Raw genomic sequence first — 22783 nt, forward strand, 5'->3', positions numbered from 1 at the left:
GATGTTGGTGGACATGTTCCCTAAAGACATGTTAACATGTTGTGATGTTTTGCGATCAGGGGAGGATTGAGATGTGGGTGGACATGTTCCCTAAAGAGATGACTGCCCCTGGGCCTGCCCTCGACATATCACCACGGAAGCCAAAGAAGTAGGTTCTCCGACTCAGAGTACATCCAATGTGCATAGTGTGGATCAGGATCCAACAAACCACATGCTTCTGTTAGGCACTGTATCTTTCTGTTACACCATAACGAAGTTGTCGTTGTTTTATATTCAGGTGAACGTTTCCATTCTTTGCTAAAATTGTTCTGCCTGTCTGTCTCTCTAAATGTCTGTCTGTCTGCCCATCTCTCCATATGTTTGTCTGTCTCTCTCTATGTATATCTCTCCGTCTGCTTCTCTATACGTCTGTCTGTCTGTCAGGTTTGAACTGAGGGTGATCATCTGGAACACAGATGAGGTTGTGTTGGAGGACGATGACATCTTCACCGGGGAGAAGTCCAGTGACATCTTTGTACGAGGGTAAAGAAACCTGCTGTGGATACACTAACAAACCTTTGAAAACACAATAACAAACCTGTAAAAACATATTGACAAACCGTATCGGAACACACTAACAAACCTGTAAAAACATATTGACAAACCGTATCGCAACACATTAACAAACCTGTAAAAACATATTGACAAACCGTATCGCAACACACTAACAAACCTGTAAAAACATTGACAAACCGTATCTGAACACACTAACAAACCTGTAAAAACATATTGACAAACCGTATCTGAACACACTAACAAACCTGTAAAAACATATTGACAAACCGTATCGGAACACACTAACAAACCTGTGAAATCGCAGAAACAAACCTTCTGTAAAAACACTAACAAACCTGTAAATAAACAGGGACAAACCTTATCTGAATACACTTCAAACCTGTAAACATAAACCTTCTGTAAAAACAGTAACATACCTTCTGGAAATACACTAACAAACCCTTATTATACATATTTCTTATTATATCGATCATTGCAGTATTTTTCTGTTGATGTATGGCTGGCTGTATTGCACCAGCAGAACCAGCCATCCTAAAAAGGTATGTAACCTCTTTGGCTGGCTAAAACATCTGTATGGTGTCCCTCTCTGCTGTGCTCCCTGTCCACAGCTGGCTGAAGGGCCAGCAGGAGGACAAGCAGGACACCGACGTCCACTACCACTCAATCACCGGCGAGGGCAACTTCAACTGGCGCTTCGTCTACCCCTTCGACTACCTGATGGCCGAGGAGAAGATCGTCATCTCCAAGAAGGAGTCCATGTTCGCCTGGGACGAGACGGAGTACAAGATCCCGGCCCGCCTCAATCTCCAAGTGTGGGATGCCGACCACTTCTCTGCGGACGACTTCTTAGGTGCGGCGGGCGTCTCCGTCTGGGTGTCTGAAACTGAGATATACATTCCAGTTTTCTAACCGTAAGATGGCGAAGCGGTTGAATGATGACCAGACGCGTTCTTGAATCGTTTGATGGTGTACAGAGATTGGAGCGTTGTTGTATTTGTGATTCCTCCCCACAAGTGTCCAGCTGACCGGCGAGACTCTCTGATCCTTGGTCCAGTAAGACATCGTTAGGCCATGTGTCGTAATGGTCTAGAGGGGATGCTAATTCTTTTATTATTTATTCTATGCGGTTGCAGGCGCCATCGAGCTGGACCTGAACCGCTTCCCCCGGGGCGCCAAAACCCCCAAGCAGTGCACCATTGAGATGGTGACCAATGAGGCCGAGATGCCCATGGTGTCCATCTTCAAGCAGAAGAGGATCAAAGGATGGTGGCCCTTTGTGGCCAGAAACGAGGAGGACGAGTTTGAACTGACAGTACGTGGTCTCTGAAATGCGTTGCGGCACACAGTATATATATATGATTATGATTGATCTGATGTGTAGCTGTGCTCATCAAAATGGCAGGATCTAACCTCCCTCAAACGCATGTGCTCATAAATGGGAGGGAGAAAGAAAGTAAGTAAGAAGGATCCCCATGTTCGATCTAAGGGGTGTGTTTTAACATCCCAGCGGGGTGGGTGGGTCTGTCAAGGTCCCACCGGGAGGGGTGTTCTACCGAGCAATAGTGCCCTGAACAACATCTCTCTCGCAGGGCAAGGTGGAGGCGGAGCTGCACCTCATGACCGGGGAGGAGGCCGAGAAAGGTCCCGTTGGGGAGGGACGCAATGAGCCAGAACCACTGGAGAAACCCAAGTATGGACCCCATCCTCCTCTTCCTCCTCCTCCCCTCTTTCTCCTACCCCCTCCTCCTCCCTTCCTCCCCCTCCCCCTCCTCTTCTTTATCTCTCCTCCTCCCCTCCCCCCTCCTCCCCCTCCTCCGGTGCTCCTGTGTCCTAAGCGGGGGGCCTCCCCTGAGACTCCGACCGTGGTTCACTCTGAATTTCCTCTGCAGTCTGTAGTGAAACTAACACGTTCCCAGCATCCGCCCACGCCTTGTGGGCGTGTGGTCCAACGTCCGCCACCTCCCATCCCGAAGGAGAACTCGAAGCTAAATTGTGACTTAAACTAAATTAAAAGGGAAATCAAACGTGTCAATTAAAGTGATGAACTGGTCCTAAACATAACCAAACATAAACATACCCATAAACGTTGGCAAGTAGCATGTATATAAAATACATGTATAAAAAAACTCCTAAACAACCTTAAATTGCCTATAAACAATAAAAAGAATAACTAAAATACAATTTTAATTAGAGACAACACTGATAAGGGACTTTTTCCACCTGAGGAGTGACACTTAGGAAAGACACACACCTGTGTGTGTGTGCTGGACGGCCCCCAGGATCTTCTGGTCACATGGTAAGTCGTGCCTCTGTATCCCTCCTCAGACTCTCAACTTTGTTAAAGACAATGTGAAAGGGCATTCAGAGAGCACACGTTGCTTCTGTAATGTGGCGTATGTAAGGATGTCCTCAAAGGCTTAAAATTCTACAAAAGATGTGAAAACACCTTACCGGGGCAAATATATATATATCGGACTTTGATGAAAAGATTTGACTATTCTTTCATTTAAAAAACAAATCAAGATTGTTGTTCTTCAAATGTATTCATCAAAGTCCTTATTTTTTTCCTTGTTAAGCAGTTTTCACATGAAGTCTTTAGGACAGCCCCATATGCACTGTATGTCCACGCCAAGAGGCAAAGTGTATTAGGGTTGTGATTGGCTCATTAGCGATTATTGATGATAAGAAAATCAGTCAAGATATAATTTTTTTGCATGCTTTGTTAATGCATGAATCTGGGAACAAGCCAGCAACAAAAACGAAAAAAAGAATTTCATGTTGTCTTTAAATTGTATTCTCGCCCCTTCTGCCTTATCTTCCACTTATCCCAGTCAAATCCACATTTGCATACATGTGTTGCATGTTTGAGAATACAAATAACCGACCACCCCTGCTTTGGTGGTCTTAAACGTTTGTTCCCTGTCCTACCCCCCCAGCTGCCCTGGTGCCTCACACCACACAAGGCAATTAAGCACTTTGTGTGAAACCAGTACAAGACGCTGGCCATCAAGATGGGGCTGGCTCTGCTCCTGCTGGTCCCTTTGGCTCTTTCCCTTTACAGCATGCCCGGCTACATGGTGAAGAAGAGGCTCGGAACTTGATTAGCCTCACCAGGCGATCTCTCACAGTTGGCCCGATTTCCCCCCTACCCATTCACCTCCTAGTCTTTAAGACAGTAAACAATGGTTGGTTATGGTATACTTCATACTTAGTCCAAAGGCATCGTTTTTGGGGTAATCTGGAGTCAGTTTGGGATGTCTGCCCTATAGCAGCGCTACATATACAATAGTGGAAATAAACACCATCTTGCCTTTTTTTATTTAGTCAGAACTGGTGTAGAATCAACGCTGCTGGTCAAAGTATTGAAACCATGTTTGTGTTTGGGCTACTATCACCAACATATTTTAGCCGTGTAAAGTTGAAGACGACAAGATTTTTTATGATGAGGAACTGGGGGGGGCAATTACTGAAGAAGGAACAACAAAAAGAAAGAAACCCTAAAAAAGAAAGATTCAAATAACACACCATTTCACAAGTGAGGCATTTTGTATGTTATGCAATTCAGCCGCAGAGGAACCAAGACAATACCGAGGAAAGAGAAGATAGGATAGGACCCATGGGGGTCTGCTATATGTACCTTAATGGGAGAGCAGAAATGAAGAATAAGGAACGGAAGAAAGGTGTTTGCATGACCGTGATCTTGTCTCATCTGGTCCACTTTTAGACTCAAACATAATGCTTTTGAGCCTGGTGAGTTGGAAAAGTGCATCTCCAGTGGACAGGTGAAACAAAACCAGGACCACAAGGAGAGCGATCTGCAGGCATGTATTTGGTCCTGACTTCCTGCCATTGACCAGGTAATAAGGGCAGAAAAAAAGAACACTGAAGGGCATCGCAATGGCGGAATTAACACCAGAAGAAAATAAAGTACCGCCAAACTAACAGGGAGATTCCCCTGGAGTTTGGTGAAGCAGAAGGGCATCTCCGAGTCCACTTGATCCACTACTCAGGTGGTCCAACCAAGAGGAGACCCATGGACATTTGGCACACACAACAGCCAATGATAGATGAGTTTGTTGCCCCTTGACCAAAGCGGTTGACTTGATATACTGTGGTGTGCATTCTTTTGGCTTCACAACAAGTTTTAACTGTTCGTTAACCCATTTTCTGTGATTAATTAACATATTTTGTCAGCATTTGGAAAAAATAATGAATCTTATGACTTGGCATCTGTTGGAATAAACTGAAGGAAAAAATAGATAATTTACAGGGACAGAAAACAAATGGAACAAAGTTATGGAGAGGAAAAAACAACAACACGACAGACATGGAAATGTTCTGTGGTTGGCAAAAGAGGTGTGCTCTTTGTAACGGTGATGATATCTTGTTTGTCCCCCAGCCGGCCAGACATCGCTCTCCTCTGGTTCCTCACCCCCTTCAAAGCCATTAAAAACCTGCTGTGCAACCAGTACAGGTGGCTGACCATCAAGATCGTCACGGCGCTGCTCCTGTTGGCCCTATTTGGCGTCTTCCTCTACAACATGCCCGGCTACATGGTTAAGAAGATGCTAGGGGCGTAGCCACGTCAAGCTGTGATATAGCCTCTATCGCATATCTGGGGAAAAGCTAGAGGTTTCGAGTTTCTTACTCTTCAAGGGAATGTATTTTAGGTGTATTATGTATTTATCAGGGTGCAGCATATTGTAGCAGGCCGGGTCAGACGAGAGGTACTGGGTCGAACTCCGATGTCCGCAGGGACGGTCTGACCTGAAGGCATTGTTGAAAAGATGTCCAATTCCTACTTGCTTCCTAATGACACACGTCTTAATTCGCTGTAAATTGCTTTTGTTTAAAGCAACTGAATAAATAATTAAGTAGTATAGGACTGGGAAAGAATCCTCTGTGGGAGTTATATTGCATTGGCCTTGTTGTGAAAATCAAACAATTGTGTTGCTGTTCAAAAGAGGATCCCTTATGGAGGGTATTGAAAACAATGTTTTCTATATTGGCATTATGGAGGGTTTCGGGTGCATACTTATGGCTTTGTCTGGAATTGCTTATTTTTCTATACACATTTTCGGATCGTCAATCGATTCCACGTTGCAAGTCGGTAGAGGGTTTACCTTAAAGCTTTCAATTAAATGCAGACTGGTCAGTAAAGTTATTTTGTGTTTGCCCTCTCTTTTCTCGTTTTTAGTGTTGCGTTGTTTAGACAAACACAGAATGTTTGCCTTGGTCTAGCTGTTTCGAGTTGGACGTATGTTGATTTTGAATTATTGGAGTGCGGTTTTCATATATACATACACAACACCTGGAATTTGTGAATAAAGCTCTCTTGAGTTCCTTCAGTGTCCAATTATTGCGTCCTTCCCATGTCCGTGTGTCCCGAGTCTTTCCTGTACACTCTCAAATGCACCGCTTCCCTGTTCTTCTTACACCATCCATAATGACTTCAACATGTCTCGCATACAAACCAATCATGATGCAAAGCCTATTGGGTAGTCTCCCTGATATAACAATAACAGTTACACACATGAGCTGTGCGGTACGGCTAAACTACAGACTACGCACCTCCCTCGTGTGACCAGTATACGGTGGAGGAGCAGTTTCGGGTTCAAATTTATGTTTCAATTTAAATTATTTTTCTGTGAGCCCACCCATCAACCAACCGGGTAGTCTAGTGGTAAGGGTGTTAGAATCCCAACCGCAAGTTATGGGGCAAACCCAAATCCCTTCAAGTTGAGCAAGTTGTCCCAATCCCCAATCTTAATTGACATGTATACCTGGAATTCATTGAAATTGAACTATTCACTGCTACAAAGTAATGAATAGTGCAGCCAAAAAGGCCCTTCCTTTTGTCATTGTCTATCATGGATAGTCTGTGTCTTGCTGGAGCTGAATTCTCTCAGTCAATTCTTTAATGCGTGCTCCCTTCCCTCCTTCCTCCAGCCGCCCTGATATTGCGCTGCTGTGGTTCCTGATCCCTTTCAAAGCGATGAAGAACTTGGTGTGTAACCAATACCGTTGGCTGGTCATCAAGCTGGTGTTTCTCCTGCTGCTGGTGGCTATTTTGGGCCTGTTCATCTACAACATGCCGGGTTACATGGTCAAGAAGATGCTGGGGGCTTGAGCTGTCCACTGGGAGACGATGCCCATATGCTAATGGTGTCCATGGGCTTTTATGCACCTAGCTATTGGCTATCTTGGTTCTAAATGCTAGTTGGGTTGGGGAAACTGCATGCAGAATTCCACATTCAGTTCGCCCACCCAGAAAGCCTTTAGAAACAAAATTGCCGCTTTGTGAATTAGGCCTATTGCGCTCTTCTCGGTTACATGCTGTATTGTCAATTTACAAGTTTTCCATCATGAAAATGTACTAATAATTAGGTCTTTGAGAGTCATAACTGAAATGTCTAGGTGGAAATTAGTCCATATTAATAACCATAATTCCGCAACATCAAATTAATTCAATATTCTGTATACCTGTTTGTATACCTGATCATCTAATAGATACATAGGCAAAGATCTAAAAGTAGGCTACATTGTTGCAATGTTGTGTGGTATATCTGATATTTAACACATTGTTGTTTCAGCGTCAGTTTCTCCATACTTTTGTCTTGAATTGTTTTCAAAATAAATATTTCTTTTGTTGGAAATATATATTGGAGATTTAAAAAGGTATGTTTTCCCCATATCAATGAGTGAATTGGATTTATGGCTTTGACTTGGATTTATGAATAAATAAATGAAAATTAAGTTCATTTATTTGTAATTTATTAATGTCAACTTTATTTACATCAAAAATGAATTGTGGGCTATTGGATTCTTGCAAAAATGCATGCTTGTACTATACACACTAGTATACACATAGATGTAAAACTGCCTAATAATCGTAATTTATAAAAAAATCCCAATTAGTTTATGAATAACAGTACAATACAGCAAATATTGTAGCCCCGTAGTCCTCTGTAGTGTTTTACATGTACTTCACACACACATTGATTATGAAGAACATGTGTGGGCGGAGGAGTGGAATTATTTAATTATATATTATTGTGAGGACTGCAAAATTTGCCCAGAGATCTAATCTCACTTTTTGCCATCATTGTTTCATAATTGGAAATGTACATCAAGGAACTGGCTTTTGTTATGCTGCTAAAGAGTTCTAAATTACAGTGATCGCCAACAGCAAACAACCATTTTTCCACTTCCTAGCGACCAATCCGATATACTACATCCCCAACCTGTATGATTCCCGTCTTTTTGACAGTGAAAAACTGTCCAAACAACGGTGATTTTTTGTAGATTTCTGCCTCAGACGGTTGGCACTGTCGATATCTGATTAAAAAAAGATAATACATACTTTACAACAAGGAAGGTTTAGAAATTAAACTAATTTGTCCAATGGAGTACTTACAACACATTGCACACTAGGCTATATAATGGCCAAATTGACTAAGACCAACAAAAACTATTTTTGTTCCCAAAAATCTCTTTTGCTGAGAGAAGTCAATAAAAACAAGCGAACACTTATGATACTCAATCTTTAAAAAAAGTAATAAATCACCAATAACAAAACATAAATGTAGAGTTACTCTTCAACCTTACCCCTTTAGTGTGTCCAGGGGCTCTTTCCTGCTTATAATACCAGTTTCTGGGTCAACGGTGGTGAAAATGCACCTGCAGTAAAATAACAGAAAATTCCATTAATGTTTAGATTTGTTGCATAATGTGAGACCAACAGGTTGAAAATGTTAAGCGTAAAAGGGTTTTTCAGAAGCTAGGTCTGGGTCACCTTCCACATGACATTACACGATGGAGTCTGACATCGCCAATCAGCAGCTCCGTCCAAGAATCCTAGAAAAGTAGGATAGAAGAACAACTAATGATTAATTTATTTGTACTTTCTTTTTTGAGTACAGCCAAGGAGAGAAAAAGTTAGAGAGAAAGATATGAAGTGAGGAAATTAAAGAGGAACAGTGCCTGTTGGGAGATAATCCACATTAGATCCAAGAAATATTTTAAAATTCTTCATTTTTTGACATGTACAGTAACCATTTATCCCAGCCTTTAGGAAAAGAGTATTCCTTAGTTTTTAATCTATATGCGAGTCTCTCCATCGTTTGAATATCACCGATAATGTTGAGCAGTCTGTAGTCAGGTTCAACAGACTGGAGCCAGTTCTTAGTGATGGCTTCTTTTTGCGGCATTAAGAAGAATCGTTTTCAAATATTGGTCTTCTTTTTGCACAGATCCTTCCATATGTCCCAGGTATAAGTCAAGACAAGACAAGATCGGGTGATTTTGTATCCTAGTCCCTCGCACAGCACAACGTGGATATGATCCCAGAAAGGTTATATTTTACTGCAGCTCCAAAACACGTGCGTACGATTAGGATCCATCCAGCAGGATTGTTGAGTGCTCAATTGTTGACTAGTATTCTTGTTGACAAATAAAAATTAAATTCTCTCCATCCATGTGACTATGATAATGTGGAAAATAAACCATACAACTACACATGTTGTCCGGGATCTTTTCACTCAGTTCTTTTTCCCATTTAGCTTCGACGTATAACGTTGAATCATATTTAGCTTCCATCAAAGCAGAATACAGAACTGACACAGCTCTGGGAATGACATCATTGTAAGATTGTACAATCACTTTTACCAAAGGATGTATCTCATCAGCATTTTTCTTAATTCTTTCTAAATAGTTATCCCTCAATAGTAGGAATCTGAATAAGTCCCGATTTTTTAGGTCATAGGTAAATTAAATCTTGAAAGTTTCTCTTTTCACCCTTTTGAATAACCTTGCATATTGCTGTTAGACCCATCTGAGTCCACAGTTTGAATCTGCTATCAGAAATTCCGGTTTGAATTCTTAATCAAAAGCTTTCCATTTTAATAGACCAAGTTACCTTCCCCCTTCAGTTGTTTGATTACCATGTATTTAAGGTAAATGTATCAGTTGTTTGAATACCATGTATTTAAGGTTGATGTTGTTATTGGGTTTAATTCTTCCTCTTCTTTAGTGTGGGCAGGAATTCCTCTGCCCAATTAGTGGTTGAATCACGGGCCCAGATGTAGGTATTTCAATATCTTTCCAAAGAGCTACATAATCAACATTACACCAGTAAATAAGTGGACGAAGTTGTGCTGAATTAAAGTTAAGAAGTGCAAGCCCCCCCCCCCCCTTGTCTTTAGGCAGCTGGACAGTAGTTTATTGAAATCTCGGGTTCTTTACCCCATATAAAACTAGATGTTCGTCCATCCCAACTGTGAACTGGATCTGTGGCATGCAAACAGGCAAAGATTAAAACAAATATAATAAATGTGGCAAAATATTCTGTTTTAATGCATTTATCCTGTCAATGAAACTCATTGGATATGTTGACCACTTTCCAATATCTTTCCGTATGTTGCCATCAATATGGTCATTGTTGTTTCGTTAAAGCTTTGACAAGTTTTTGGTTATTCCTAATGCCGAAATATTGAATTTATTTAGCGTTCCAATTGAATTGCAATTATTTAAATTCTTAATTTGGAGAGCAGTTAAACATGAGAATGAGTTTTAGATACGTTTAATTTGTAACCTGAGTATACGCCAACATTTTCTAAAATGTGCCTCAGTTTCGCAAAGGAGTTACTGGAACTTTTAGTTTAATCAAAACATTGTCTGCAAAAAGACTTATAGTATGGTTTTGGTTATTGATATATTTTCCTGTTATCATATCATCTTGTGTAATCGTTTGGACTAATGGTTCTATATTGAGAGCAAACAAGGTAGGGCTGAGACAGCAGCCCTGTCTGGTTCCTCTTTCCAAAGTAAATCTGTCCGATATTGAGCCGTGGTAATGGTCCAATTAAAAGTTTGGAGTAATAGTGGCGACAGTTATTTTTCAAGTTTTTTGTACCACTCAAGATGGAAATCCGTCAGTACCAGGATCCTTGTTGGTTTTCAATTTTTCCTATTGCTTTATGGATTTCATTTGTAGATATCTTTGCTGTTATGCATTCATTTTGCACTTTATCTATAGAAGACAGATCCAAGGAGTCTAGAAATGTTTTAGTATCCTTATGATTTGTTGTTGATGTTTGTGTGTAAAGTTCTTTGTCATAATCCCTGAACATATTTTCAATATATTTTCGAAAATATGTTTAGTTTGGTTGGAATTAGGATCAAATAGTTTATTGAATGTAATCCCTGCCTGTTGTCTTCGTAATCTCCTCACCAGTAATTTGGCAGCTTTAGGGCCTAACTCATTAGCCTGTGAATCAAGACCCACATCGCACCAAGCATGCATTCGAAAAAATCACTGCACGCACTTGGATGACACTACAACCAATCAGAAGAAAACAAGGGGTGACGTATCCAGACCAGCGGAGCTACCCAATAGATAAGACTCTTGCGTATCCGGTCTGTAATGCCCCGTTTACACCATCCCGCTAATGGCCGCTAATGGCCGATGGACCACCGATGTGGAAGTCGGGGTGATTCGGGTGACATCGGGCTAAAAATGTATGATCGGGTCAATTTATCGGGGTAGCATTTACACATACCCGATGTTATAACGATAACATAACGATGTATGCCAGGGAAGACACCCGAAGTGCGTTTGGCGTCATTTGACGTCATTTCGAATGACGCCAAACACGTCAAATGACGCGTTTGGCGTCATTTGCGCGTTTGGCGTCATTTGGCGTCATTTCGGGAGAAGGCAAAGGGGCGACTGGTTTAGACTGATATTTATTTATATATTTATTTATATTACAATAGCGATTTTATAATAATAGAACGCCGGTTCTAAATGGGCGAAGTACCCTGTAATTATAATAGTAGGACATCCATCCATCACCCCCTATTTATACCCAAGTGGCAGATTGAGGGTCTTCCTTAACACAATCTTGTCACTCGCAATCGTTATTTGTCTAGGGTTCTCGAGGGTCTTTCGTGTGTTGAGGTTGCCGATATAAAGACGATAAAACACGATAAAGCGCGGAAGATTAACGAATATAGCCGATGTGCCCAGGAAAATTCCCGAACGATTTGCGATGTCTTACGTTATACTCCCGTTCTATTCCCGATTATAGCCGATTAGCCCATAGCAACACCTGGTAACCGATTCTACCCCGATAGACCCAAAATTAACAAACATGTTCGTTCTTTGCCGATGTTGCCCGTTGTTGCCCGATCATTGAGCATTTCTTCCCGTTTCTTCCCGTTGTCTAACAATGTTCCCGGGAAGAGTAACGGTGTTTCCCAATGCAACCACGCTATTTGCCGATGTTATAACGATAGCTGCTGATTTAGCCATCGGGGCCCACTATCGGGTAGGTGTAAACAGGGCATAAGACAGCAACGCTTTCGGCCCGCCTATATCAGATAAACCGATGTGATTGTTTAATGTTCTGGGGGACGGGGAATCGGGGAGTAAGTATACTGCTCGTTCCCAGAGTGACTCGCTGAGCTAATTCAAATTGTGCTCTCGCAAGAACTCTGGATTTCCAGGGTACTAAATCATAGTAATTTGGTTTTAAATACCTAGCCTTTATCTCCATTTCCTGTTCTAGTGTTCTTTAATTTGGTTTCTCACTTCTATCATTTGTTGCTATTTTTTTGTCGGTTTTCTTTATGTTTTTGTTCCAGGTCAGCTAACAGACTTCTACAGATTTTCTTTTTCTTTTTAATCGGCCACTCCAATTTGACATTCCTGTATTCTATCCCTGTTTTCTTTCTGCACAAAATATATATATTATTGAATATAAGGAGTGTGCTGCTGAATAATGAATGTAGTCTCTCTCTGTAGAGGATGTACGAATCAAAAAAGCAAATTTCTTCACATGTATTTTTTTTTTTACTACCTTTTTGGTAAGTTTTCTATTTCTCTTACAACTAGTTGTGTCCATGTCGTAGTTCATTATCACATTGAGATCTCCTCAACCTTCTACCTATTTAGCAATCAAATGAAATAGGAATTTAAAGAAATGTTTATCACTTTCAGGTGGGGCATATATGTTCACCAATGTTACCATTGCTTGGTCATTTGTTCCTTTTACAGTAATACATCGTCCTTCTTTATCATTTATTTATTTTTAAAATTCAAATTTGGTGGCATTGGAAATAAGAATTGCTACACCTCTTTTGCGGGCGTTAGAATAGGAGCTATAGAAAATGTTTTTAAATCAAAATCTTTTCAACTTTGTGTTCTGTTTGTGAAAGGTGAGTTTCTTGCAGGAAGTCAATCTGCGTCCTTCCCTTATTAATTTTAGCTATAATTGTAGCTCTTTTGACTGGGTTTCCTAAGCCCTTAAAATCAAGGGACATATGTTTAATATGATCTTGTTTGGTATTAACAGGCTGCTTTTGGTCTGTTCACATTGTAGTGTCTCCCCTTCAGGCTAACAGTGCAATAACCATAGGAGCTGAACATAATATGAAACAAACAAACATAATGTAACATACCCAGTGACGGCTGGTGGAGATTTTGGGTGGGTGGGCTAACGAATGCATTACATTTATCAATACTTCACAGGGCTCCAGACACCATGATTGAGGAAAAACAAGGTGTTCAAAGTGCTTCACTGAGCTGAAATTGAACATTTCAAACTAAACCATTGAGCAAAATAAAACTTTTTTTGTGCTTAAAGTATTAAACAATTAAAATATTGACCGGTCTCCCTTTGCGCAAAATGCGGCTGTAGACGATCACACACTCTTTGGTAGAGACGTCTGTGTCGCCGTCAATCATGAAGGACATGTATGTGGCGTTTCCGACGTCAGCAGCTGTCTTTTGCTTTAAGGTGTCGCCTATTACCGCAATGAATTGTGCATATTACATCTCATTGCTATACGTCGGGTTGACGTTTAATCCATTTTTCTGCATGAGAATAATTTCGGATTTAAATTTGGTGAATGGCAACTCCTCTTTGGCAATGTTGTATGCAACATTAAATTTGATCATTTCCGAGAGAACCTTATTGTTACTGCCTGTCGCTGAAATACAGCTGGGAGAGGGGCCACTTTCTCTACACACTTGTCACGTCGTGTTGGGTTATTTAGACATATGCTTTTTTAATGTTTCGATATGAAACGTTGTTGACCCGCTTACAAATGCACTACTACCGGCCATATTCTGACCGCACTCCTGACAGTAAAAGCAGTCCGTCCCGTAATGCACTGCGGAATAATAAAATGTTATATAGATGAGTCAGCATTTAATTAATTTGTGTGACAGAAACAACTACATTTCATGGATACATTTAAAGTTTATTCAAATAAATAAATTATGATAGATATGTTTAAAAACACATACGCTACTGTGCTGTGATTAGCTGAAGGTCACTGTACTGTAGCTACTGTGCTAGCTGTAAGTCCAAGGTCAGCCTTTGGGCTAAACAAATTTAGCCCAAATGGCAAGCATATGAAGGGGGCGTGTCAGGGAACCTGTCAATCAAACGTCAATGGAAGCTTACGCTACTGTGCTTGGGCTAAATGAAATGAGCCCAAATGGGGGCGTTTCAAGACACCTGCCAATCACAATGAAATGGCCGCTTACGCAACTGTGCTTGGGCTGAATGACTTTAGCCCAAATGGGAAGCATATGAAGGGGGCGTGATACCTGTCAATCAAAATTGAATGGAAAGTTACGCTACTCCGCTTGGGCTGAATACATTTAGCCCACTCACTGGACAAAACCCAAGATAAATCATATATCCTGGGTTTTTCTGTCATTTTTTGGTGCTGTTGATGCTTTAGGTTCTACCAAAATATAAAACAATATGTTCTAAGGTTTTTAAGAATATTTTTTTATTTTTACTGTAAAAGGTAGGAAGGGCTTAGCCCTGTTAGCCCATTTATACCAGCCGTCCCTGAACATACCTATAAACAGAAGAGGCGACCTCCAAAAAGAGATGTCAACAACCCTCATACAGTAAGTTGACTCCCCTTTAGTTTCGAGGGGAGATGCCTTCCACAAGAGAAGGGCCCACAGCTAGTAGTTAGATGTAACCCATAAGGGGTAGATCTGCCCATACTAGACTATGTTGTAGCCAGCTGTGCTTCAGTCCCTTTTGCAGCCAACATGTCTGAAATCGATATCCCTTCAGGTCACATCGAATTTGACACCAACTTATTTTCCTTCTTTTTGACCTGCATTACAATTTAAGGATATTTTATTCACATTTATACTTAGTGTCCGGTATTCATCTCGCGTTGTTTTCAGTGTGTTGGAAATCTTGCAGCCGTCCTCTCACCCGTCTGCCTGCCTGCGAGGTTCGGTCTCGGTACCTCCCAATGCATGTCAAAGTAGGGCTGGGCGATATGGACCAAAACTCATATCACAATATTTTTCGTTTTGAATGGCGAAATAAGATATTTTGAACAAAACGGGCAAAGTGTGTCATTTTAACTCAACACCACAAGTAATCATCATCAACAATTTATTTAGGTTTAGTTAAAAAAAAAATTCTCAACAAAGCACAGCTGTGCATAAAAGTGTTGACAGGCTGACCCTGGAACAGGCCTACAGCTTCACAGTATAACAGAGAGATATATTAAAACAAAGGCCTACATAAGCCTATATTCTGATCCAATAGGCAAGCATACCTCTCAAAATAACAAAAATGTACAAAGTAGTGCAGGCCTCACCTGTTTGAAAATATACAGCTGCATATTTAGTAAACTGTGAAAATAAAATGTATAAAACATAAATAAGTGCTTGGTGTATTTCAAATAACAATAAATGTGAAAATAAAATAAAATATTCCTACTGAGGTAGACTGAGATGACTATGTCTTCCTATGTAAACTTGTATATTTCTTACAGGTTCTGTGATAGGAAAACTAGCCTGTCGATAGTGTCTCGACTACATGTCTCTTTCAAAAATATACAGATAAAACTCTTACTACTGGCGTCTATCTTATCCTTTTGCTCTTCCACGTCCGCGTTTAATCTGGTTAATGTTTCTGGTTAATGTCCTCCTTAAACTCTGCCAGTTCGTTTTTCACTTGGGTGGTGGTGTCGTCTTTGATGGTTTTCAGGTCAATTTTCAGCTTGTTTTGTATGGCTTGGATTTGCTTGCTAATGTTATCTAAGCTATCTTGCAGAATAGCCATAGCTGTAGCTTAAGCTGTTAGCTTGTCACCTTCCTCGTCAGAATGATTTATTTCATTACCTTGTCCGTCCGGGACTTTTTTCTTCTTTCATTTCTATGCTCCTCCGCTCATTGTCAAAGTCCATGCATCTTTCTTTGTAACATATTCATTTTTTTGCAGCGTTTATCGTGTTGGCGTTAGGGAGCACAAAATTCAAGCATCCATACTGCTCAACCGTCACCCGGGAGTTTTACAAAACAACTATTGTTTTGTATTTACATTTCCCTCCCCAAAAATTTGTAAAGAAAGATTAATACAAAATGTAATAGTTATAAACTGGGATAAGACTTCCAAGTTTAAGTAACATTTATGGATTTCAGAAAAAGCTGTGTTCAAGATATTTGCATTGGATTGTTTATCTCGCACTTGTAAAAATTGAAAGTAAATGAAAATATGCATCTCATGGTAAAAAAATCGAAGTAGAATAGTACCTCCTCAAAGGCATTGCAGTCACTGACGACGATGTTAGGACGGAATCTCTCCACCGTAACGTCCTTCTGCAGTTTGCCGTTGAGGTCTCCAACTGACGCCTCCGACAGCAGCATCACAGGCCCAACGTCTGGATATGCCACCTTCTGTAAGGTTGAAGAACAGCAACTATAAGTACCTCCGAAAGACATGACAGCTTTTATTAAGCAGGGGTCTAATGAATTCAGTTTGATTAATGAATTACAAAAATATGTACAAATACACACATGACATGACTGCCGTTAACTTCGGCAGAGCAAGCAAATATTAGTTAGTAATTCAAAGAAGAACAACCAAGCCCGGCCTGCGGCAGGCTGATGTTCACCTCGTCCTGGGAGAACAGCTTCTCCTGGTCGGCAGACTTGCGGGGCTCCATGTGGGGTTCAAAGTGCACCAGACGGTAGCCTATCTCCCCCTCCAGAAAGCGGGTGAGCCAGCGGGCTGCCTCGTCGCCACAGTCCCTCCCCTGGATGTCCGTACCGAACACCCTGGAGGAGTAGAATGAGAAGGTTATTAAAGGCGGCTGCATGCTTCAGCATTGGTGTTACGTTGTTGCGCAAAATTTACTCAAAGCAATTCATGCTCCCTTTTAGGTTGCGCGTGTTGCCAAGCAATTCACCGCCAGAACAGTAGGTGGAGTAATATGTGGAGTAAAGTTTTTCGTTGAAGACGACCTCGAGAATGACGTCTTTGTCTGTGGGAGTCGTTGGTTTGTTTATGTGCCAGATCGTGTTCTCCCCATACACAGTGAATGATGGCAACAGACAGAGGAACAGGGGTGATGAAGTTGTTGATCATTGGGGTTGTATAAATGTGCATATCTCTCTACATTTTAAAACGACATAATGTGTTGGCAGCAAAGTTAACTTCACTTCACGTTAATGCTTTTGTATATGAGCCTGCCGGGTGATACTCCAGACAGGAAGTAGTAACCAGACCAGCAGACCAATCACAGCCTTGCAGGCTGCGCGGCTCGCGTAAAAGCTTACGTAAAAAATGACGCAAGTCTAGAAAAATCACCCGACGCACACAAGACATGAGAAGTCGCGCAAGGGGTGCGCAAGGGCGCGCAAGGGCCTCTTGCGCTTGCGCTTACGCTTACGTAACTGAGCATAAATCGGCCTTAAGTTGTGTATTGTTTCGAAAAACACAAAATCCCATTGTTCCATTCCACCCTGTCATTTAAATAGCATCTGAACAACACGCCACTGACTTTAAACCACGTATTTCCTGGTTTGTGGCGCAAGTGGTTTCTGAAACTGCAAAATAGCAGAGATGTGGACTCGAGTCACATGACTTGGATTCGAGTCAGACTCGAGTCATGATTTGGATGACTTCAGACTCGACTTGACAAAATTACGCATGACTTGCGACTCGACTTAGACTTGAATGCTATTGACTTGGGACTTGACTCGGACTTTGCCAATTTGACTTGTAATGACTCGACATGTCTTGAGTCCAAAAAAATGATTATGTATCAGCTGCTTTCACACCACCGCGCGGCAACTCGCCGCCTCCAATGAGGGAAGGGCGGCAGAGGGGAGGCGGTTACGAAAGCAGCCCCTGGACCAGGAAGCAGTGGCCTCCCACGTGAACGCGCACAGATTTTTCCCTACCGCTCAGGTTTCCCTGTGTTTAAACTTTCGGCGGCAGCAGCAGCCGCTTTTGAAAACGCCTGGCCCTTTCACACCGCTGTGCTGAACCCGGCAGCGAGCCGGTTATCAGGGCGGTTGCCGCGCAGCGGTGTGTAAGCACTGTCAGACATGCAATGCGTAGAGTGAAGTCTGCGAAACTAAGTTAATCCCACACTCAACAGGACTATGATTGTCCTAATTTCCCGTTCGAAGTAGATCCTATGAAATGAAATGCTGCCAAACACTCCCTGGTCAATTAAACAGAAACTATCGCAACCATTTTTACGGTCATATTTTTTATTTATCTTGAGCTAATCCAACATCTCCTTCTTGTCACATGCACAGTACATTACAGTGGCAAATGACCGTTCTACCTCTCTTACTCAACCATTCATGTTCCTTGTTCAGTTCACCAATTCTCAAATCATTATTTGACTATGTTGAAACCAAATCAAATGTAACTTTGTTCATTCTTTGTTCATATTCATTTATTTTTCATTATATTTTTTACCAACCCTGTTGACTGTTGTTTGAACAGGTCTTCTAGTTTTGCTGAAGCCTTTAAAATGTATTAAGAGTTTTTCAATGCAGATTAAACATTGAGATTTAATATTTAAATAAAACAATGTGTTGAAAGGAAAATTGTGGCATACTGTAACATCAAGCAGTCCTTTCAGACATCCATACATAGCTCATATGCCGCACTAGTCAGGCGTGGCTTTACCAACTTTAGGGTCACAGTGGTGCCTTCCGTAGCAATTCAAACCCAGCGTCCACTCTCACTTCTCCTCAGAGACAACATAGGATTTCGGTGCATGCGCATATCATAACACATTTGAAGACAGAAACATTGAACATATTATAACTGTATATAACAAATTACACTGTACATTATGAGTGATATGTTGAAATTATGATCAATAGCCTAATGATGACATTAAGTAAAAAGTACATGGTGACTTGTTAAGGACTTGAAAAAGTTTGGGACTTGGACTTGGACTCGACTTGGCTTTGGTGTGACTTGGACTTGGACTCGACTTGCCTTTGCCTGTCTTGACTTGGGACTCGACTCAGACTTGACTGCTAAGACTTGGGACTTACTTGGGACTTGCCAAACAGTGACTTTGTCCGATCTCTGCAAAAATAGCACCTGGGAACGGTGCTATATCAGAACACGCCTCCTCCTTTCGCCGAACCGCCCCTTGGGGCGCAAGATCATTCCCTAATTTACCGACGCGTGGCTCAGGAGGGAAAAGAACGCTCTGCGCCAGTTGCAAACTATCATCGACACATGCGCCAGTGATTAAGTCAATTGCGCCGGATGCAAGATAACATATTGGTACATTATATTTGTCTTTCCCTGATACTTTTTTATTGAGATTTTTTACAAAAATTACAACTGTACCCAAACCAGTCTCCTCATCGTCATCGTCATCGTCATCGTCATCATCATCATCAAATCCCGATGGGGGTTTGTTTAGAACAGAATGATGTTCCACCAAAGGAGAAGATGACAAATAGACACACAGCCTGTGGCAGTAGCGCTACTCAGACCAAGTTAAGGTCAATGCTACGCTGCTGTACCAAAACAAATTATCCACCTGCAGTCCATGATGGGGTTGTGGGGCTGCTGAAGGGGCATCTGAAGCTCTTCCATGCCAGGACCGTTCAGACATAGCCTCCCGCCGTCGCTGGTCAGGGCCACCAGCACCAGCCGCGGCTGCTGCCTCCCGGTCACCATGTGACCGTCCTCCTTGACCACCAGCCAGTGCCTGTAAATACACGTCAGAGCCATACAGTCTATAGAACCACACAGTCAATAGTAGCCAATAAGTCTATAGTACCACCATACAGCCTATAGATCCGTACAGTACACGGTACCACAATACAGTCTATAGCAGCGGTCCCCAACCTTTTCAGCATCGGTAAGGACCGGTATGATTCTCCGAAAAGTTTCACGGAGGGGGGGGGGGGGGGGGTGGTTGGGTTATGTTGCGCAGAGGTTGCCAAAAATGCAAACATGTTATATGCAATCTAACAACTGCATATAGACTTATGGCATGTAAAAGAGTGACAGTATTGCGAAGTGAATAAAAAATAATAATAATAATAATAATAATAATAATAATAATTAAAATAAATAAATAATCTTTCTCTGCGGACCGGTACCAAATGACCCACGGACCGGGGGTTGGGGACCGCTGGTCTATAGTATCACCTATAATAAAACCATACGGTATATAGCAAAACAATACTATATTTAGTACCACCATTATACAAGTTTGTGGTGTGTGTGTGTGTGTGTGTGTGTGTGTGTGTGTGTGTGTGTGTGTGTGTGTGTGTGTGTGTGTGTGTGTGTGTGTGTGTGTGTGTTTCTGTGTCAACTGTCTGGATAATAGATTACTTATTGTTGACCAAGTAAGAGTGCCCCCTCCAGCTCGGTTCGTCAACACAGAATGGACGTTTTGATTTTGCAGTAACACAACGGCCCAATACGAAATAAACAAAAACTGTCCAGTCCATTTAGATATACGGATCTATATAACGTGTTTTGGATACTTTTTACTCCACATTTCCAGCCCACGATGGTCAACAGCGCAACATTTGTTTGCAAAGTTCGGTCCATGCGTAACCTAACCAGAGAAAATGCAAATGATGAATCGGATTCATCATTTGCATTTTCATTGACAGTGGGTTAGGAATATTGTTCCTAATCCACTGTCACTCATTAGTCCAAAACCGCTGTCACTCATTAGTCCAAAACCGCTGTCACTCATTTGTCCCCGATCACTTTTCCTTTAGTTTAGAACCAGTACATACCGATCCCGAAGTTCTCCATGTTTTAATCCGATGTGGTGGCATTCTGCCAAAGCCACTGAGATGCCTTTCCCGGACTTCAGAGGGTGAACTAAAAGTTGCGATACAACTCCAACTCGGACCTTTTCTCTACTCCTTAAACTTCTCCACGCCAGACCCAAGCAGACCACCGCAGCACCCGCTCCTCCGATCACAAGATACAGCTTTTTATTCTGCATAATTGCGGCAATCGAAAGCTTTTCGAAGTCCATGTTTGAGTTGGGACGAGAGAGGAGGCAGGCTGTTGGACTTTGCAGCGCAATGATTGTTTTGTAGTTCAAGGAGGACGTAGGCTACTACCGTCTGTGACGCTGTAGGCTACGCAGTGGTTACGTCAAGCGCAGATTTATGCTCCCAACAAATCGTGCTACCTAGTGGTTCTATTTCATGTAGGTTACGCCATAGACATCCTATACATAGACGCAGCATTGGCTGCTGGGACGCGAGAAATGCGTCCGCCATGGTGAAGTGGGGGTGGGGAGCCAGGGAGCAGCATAAAGTCCGAGGGGAGATTGGAACAGAGGATGTATTTCTGCTTGGGGAACACAGTTTGGCATCGACAACCACCATTCGGACATCTTATCATTGGTTGTGTCTGTGTTTCCTAAGATAAGGCTGCACCACATTGCCAAACTCGCCTCTCTTGAACTTCAGAAAGGAAGCACGAGAAAGAAGTTATGCAAAACAGTCCTCTTTCAGGGTTTTAATCCCACAAAGATATTGATATTTTTGACATTCACATTGCCCTGCATATACTACATTGGTCAGTCTGCATTTAACCAGGCTGCTTTTTATTGTAATTTGCATTTCACTCGTTCTGGTCTGATAATGATGACCTCAGACCTGTGGCTCTCACCTCTGGTCATGAAGGCCATGGAAGGGATCATCAAGGATCACATCACCAAGGCAACTGGCTCGATGACGGACCCGCGGCAGTTTGCCTACCAGGGTGGTAGGGGAGTTGATGACGCGAAAATATTCATCATAAATACCATCCACAAGCATCTTGAAATCCCCAAGACCACAGCCAGACTTCTGTTTGCAGACTTCTCATCGGCATTCAACAGCATGCAGCCACACATTCTGGCTGAGAAGCTCATCACACGCTTCCATCTCAACCACCAACTCACTCTGTGGATTATTGACTTCCTCACCAAAAGGTCACAGAGGGTGTTGGTGAACCACACCCTGTCCGATACCCTCTTCATCTCCAGGGGCTCTCCACAAGGATGTGTCCTCTCCCCACTCCTCTTCATTCTCTACACAGATGACTGCAGATCCACCCAGCCTGATTGTCACCTTGTGAAATTCGCTGATGACACAGTCCTCCTGTCTCTGCACCCCAGCCACACACAGCATCACAGCTCAGCTCTGCAGGACTTTACAGAATGGTGTGAAGGCTCTGGTCTTGAGCTCAACATCACTGAGACCAAGGATATGATTGTGACCTTCTCCCCCAAACAGAAACAGGTGGCTGAGGCAGTCACCACTATCATCCAGGGGGAGCCAGTGGAGAGAGTAGAGGAATACAAATAATACCTAGGAACATTATTTAACAACCTGCTAAAGTTCTCCTCTAAAGTTCTCCTCTACTCAGGAAGCTGAAGTCATTTGGGATCAATAAGGAGATTCTCACCACATTCTTATGCCTTCATTGAAAATGTAATAACCTTTTCTTTCACTAGCTGGTTACACTCCATCACCCTGCAAAACAAGAACCGCCTGTTGAATGTGGTTAAGGTCTGCTCAAAGATCATTGGGCAGCCTGTCCGAGCTCTCTCCCCCCTATATGACCAACAGACTGTAAAATCTGCCCGTAGGATTCTTCAGGCCCCCTCCCAAATCATGTTTACTGAGTTTGAGTGGCTCCCCTCAGGACGCAGACTCCGCTGTCCATTCTGTCTGACACAACGGAGGAAGGCAACCGTCATGCAGGGTATGGAGGTAGATTTGTGTCTTTATTATGCAATCAAAAATAATAGGTTTGAGAGCAAAACTTTCCACACTGCAATCAAAAAATAGGTTTGAGAGCAAAACTTTCCACACTGCAATCAAAAAATAGATTTGAGAGCAAAACTATCGACACTGCAATCAAAAAATGTTTTATTGCAAGATGAA

The 22783-nt window shown here is 42.1% G+C and overlaps 2 protein-coding genes across 2 annotated transcripts in view; one reads left to right on the top strand and one right to left on the bottom strand.

The window, feature by feature from the left end:
- LOC130382423 (otoferlin-like) overlaps positions 1-5368 on the top strand; it is a 30295-nt gene extending 24927 nt beyond the window's left edge. The window contains exons 34-39 of the mRNA XM_056590154.1: positions 60-148; positions 424-522; positions 1164-1405; positions 1689-1867; positions 2145-2245; positions 4955-5368. Of these exons, the coding sequence (XP_056446129.1) occupies positions 60-148; positions 424-522; positions 1164-1405; positions 1689-1867; positions 2145-2245; positions 4955-5135 (891 nt within the window). The 3' untranslated portion in view covers positions 5136-5368. The remainder of the gene's footprint in view (positions 1-59; positions 149-423; positions 523-1163; positions 1406-1688; positions 1868-2144; positions 2246-4954) is intronic.
- On the bottom strand, positions 4311-21019 carry marc1 (mitochondrial amidoxime reducing component 1). The gene is made up of 7 exons (XM_056590153.1): positions 20630-21019; positions 19411-19581; positions 16501-16663; positions 16139-16282; positions 8351-8412; positions 8164-8235; positions 4311-7893 (listed from the first exon to the last, which is right to left on the bottom strand). Exons 1-7 carry the CDS (start codon positions 20875-20877, stop codon positions 7767-7769), a joined length of 987 nt encoding a protein of 328 aa, XP_056446128.1. The 5' UTR covers positions 20878-21019; the 3' UTR covers positions 4311-7766.
- Between the last annotated feature and the right edge of the window lie 1764 nt (positions 21020-22783).

Source organism: Gadus chalcogrammus, chromosome 5 (genome assembly GCF_026213295.1).
Source record: "Gadus chalcogrammus isolate NIFS_2021 chromosome 5, NIFS_Gcha_1.0, whole genome shotgun sequence".
Lineage (NCBI taxonomy): Eukaryota > Metazoa > Chordata > Actinopteri > Gadiformes > Gadidae > Gadus > Gadus chalcogrammus.

Excerpts from the sequence above, each read along its gene's own strand:
- marc1 (XM_056590153.1), bottom strand. The coding sequence starts at position 20,877 with ATGGACTTCGAAAAGCTTTCGATTGCCGCAATTATGCAGAATAAAAAG. Across the intron at positions 16,664-19,410 it reads AACCCCATCATGGACTGCAG|GGTGTTCGGTACGGACATCC; the intron begins GTGGATAATTTG and ends CTACTCCTCCAG. Across the intron at positions 16,283-16,500 it reads AGCTGTTCTCCCAGGACGAG|AAGGTGGCATATCCAGACGT; the intron begins GTGAACATCAGC and ends TCAACCTTACAG.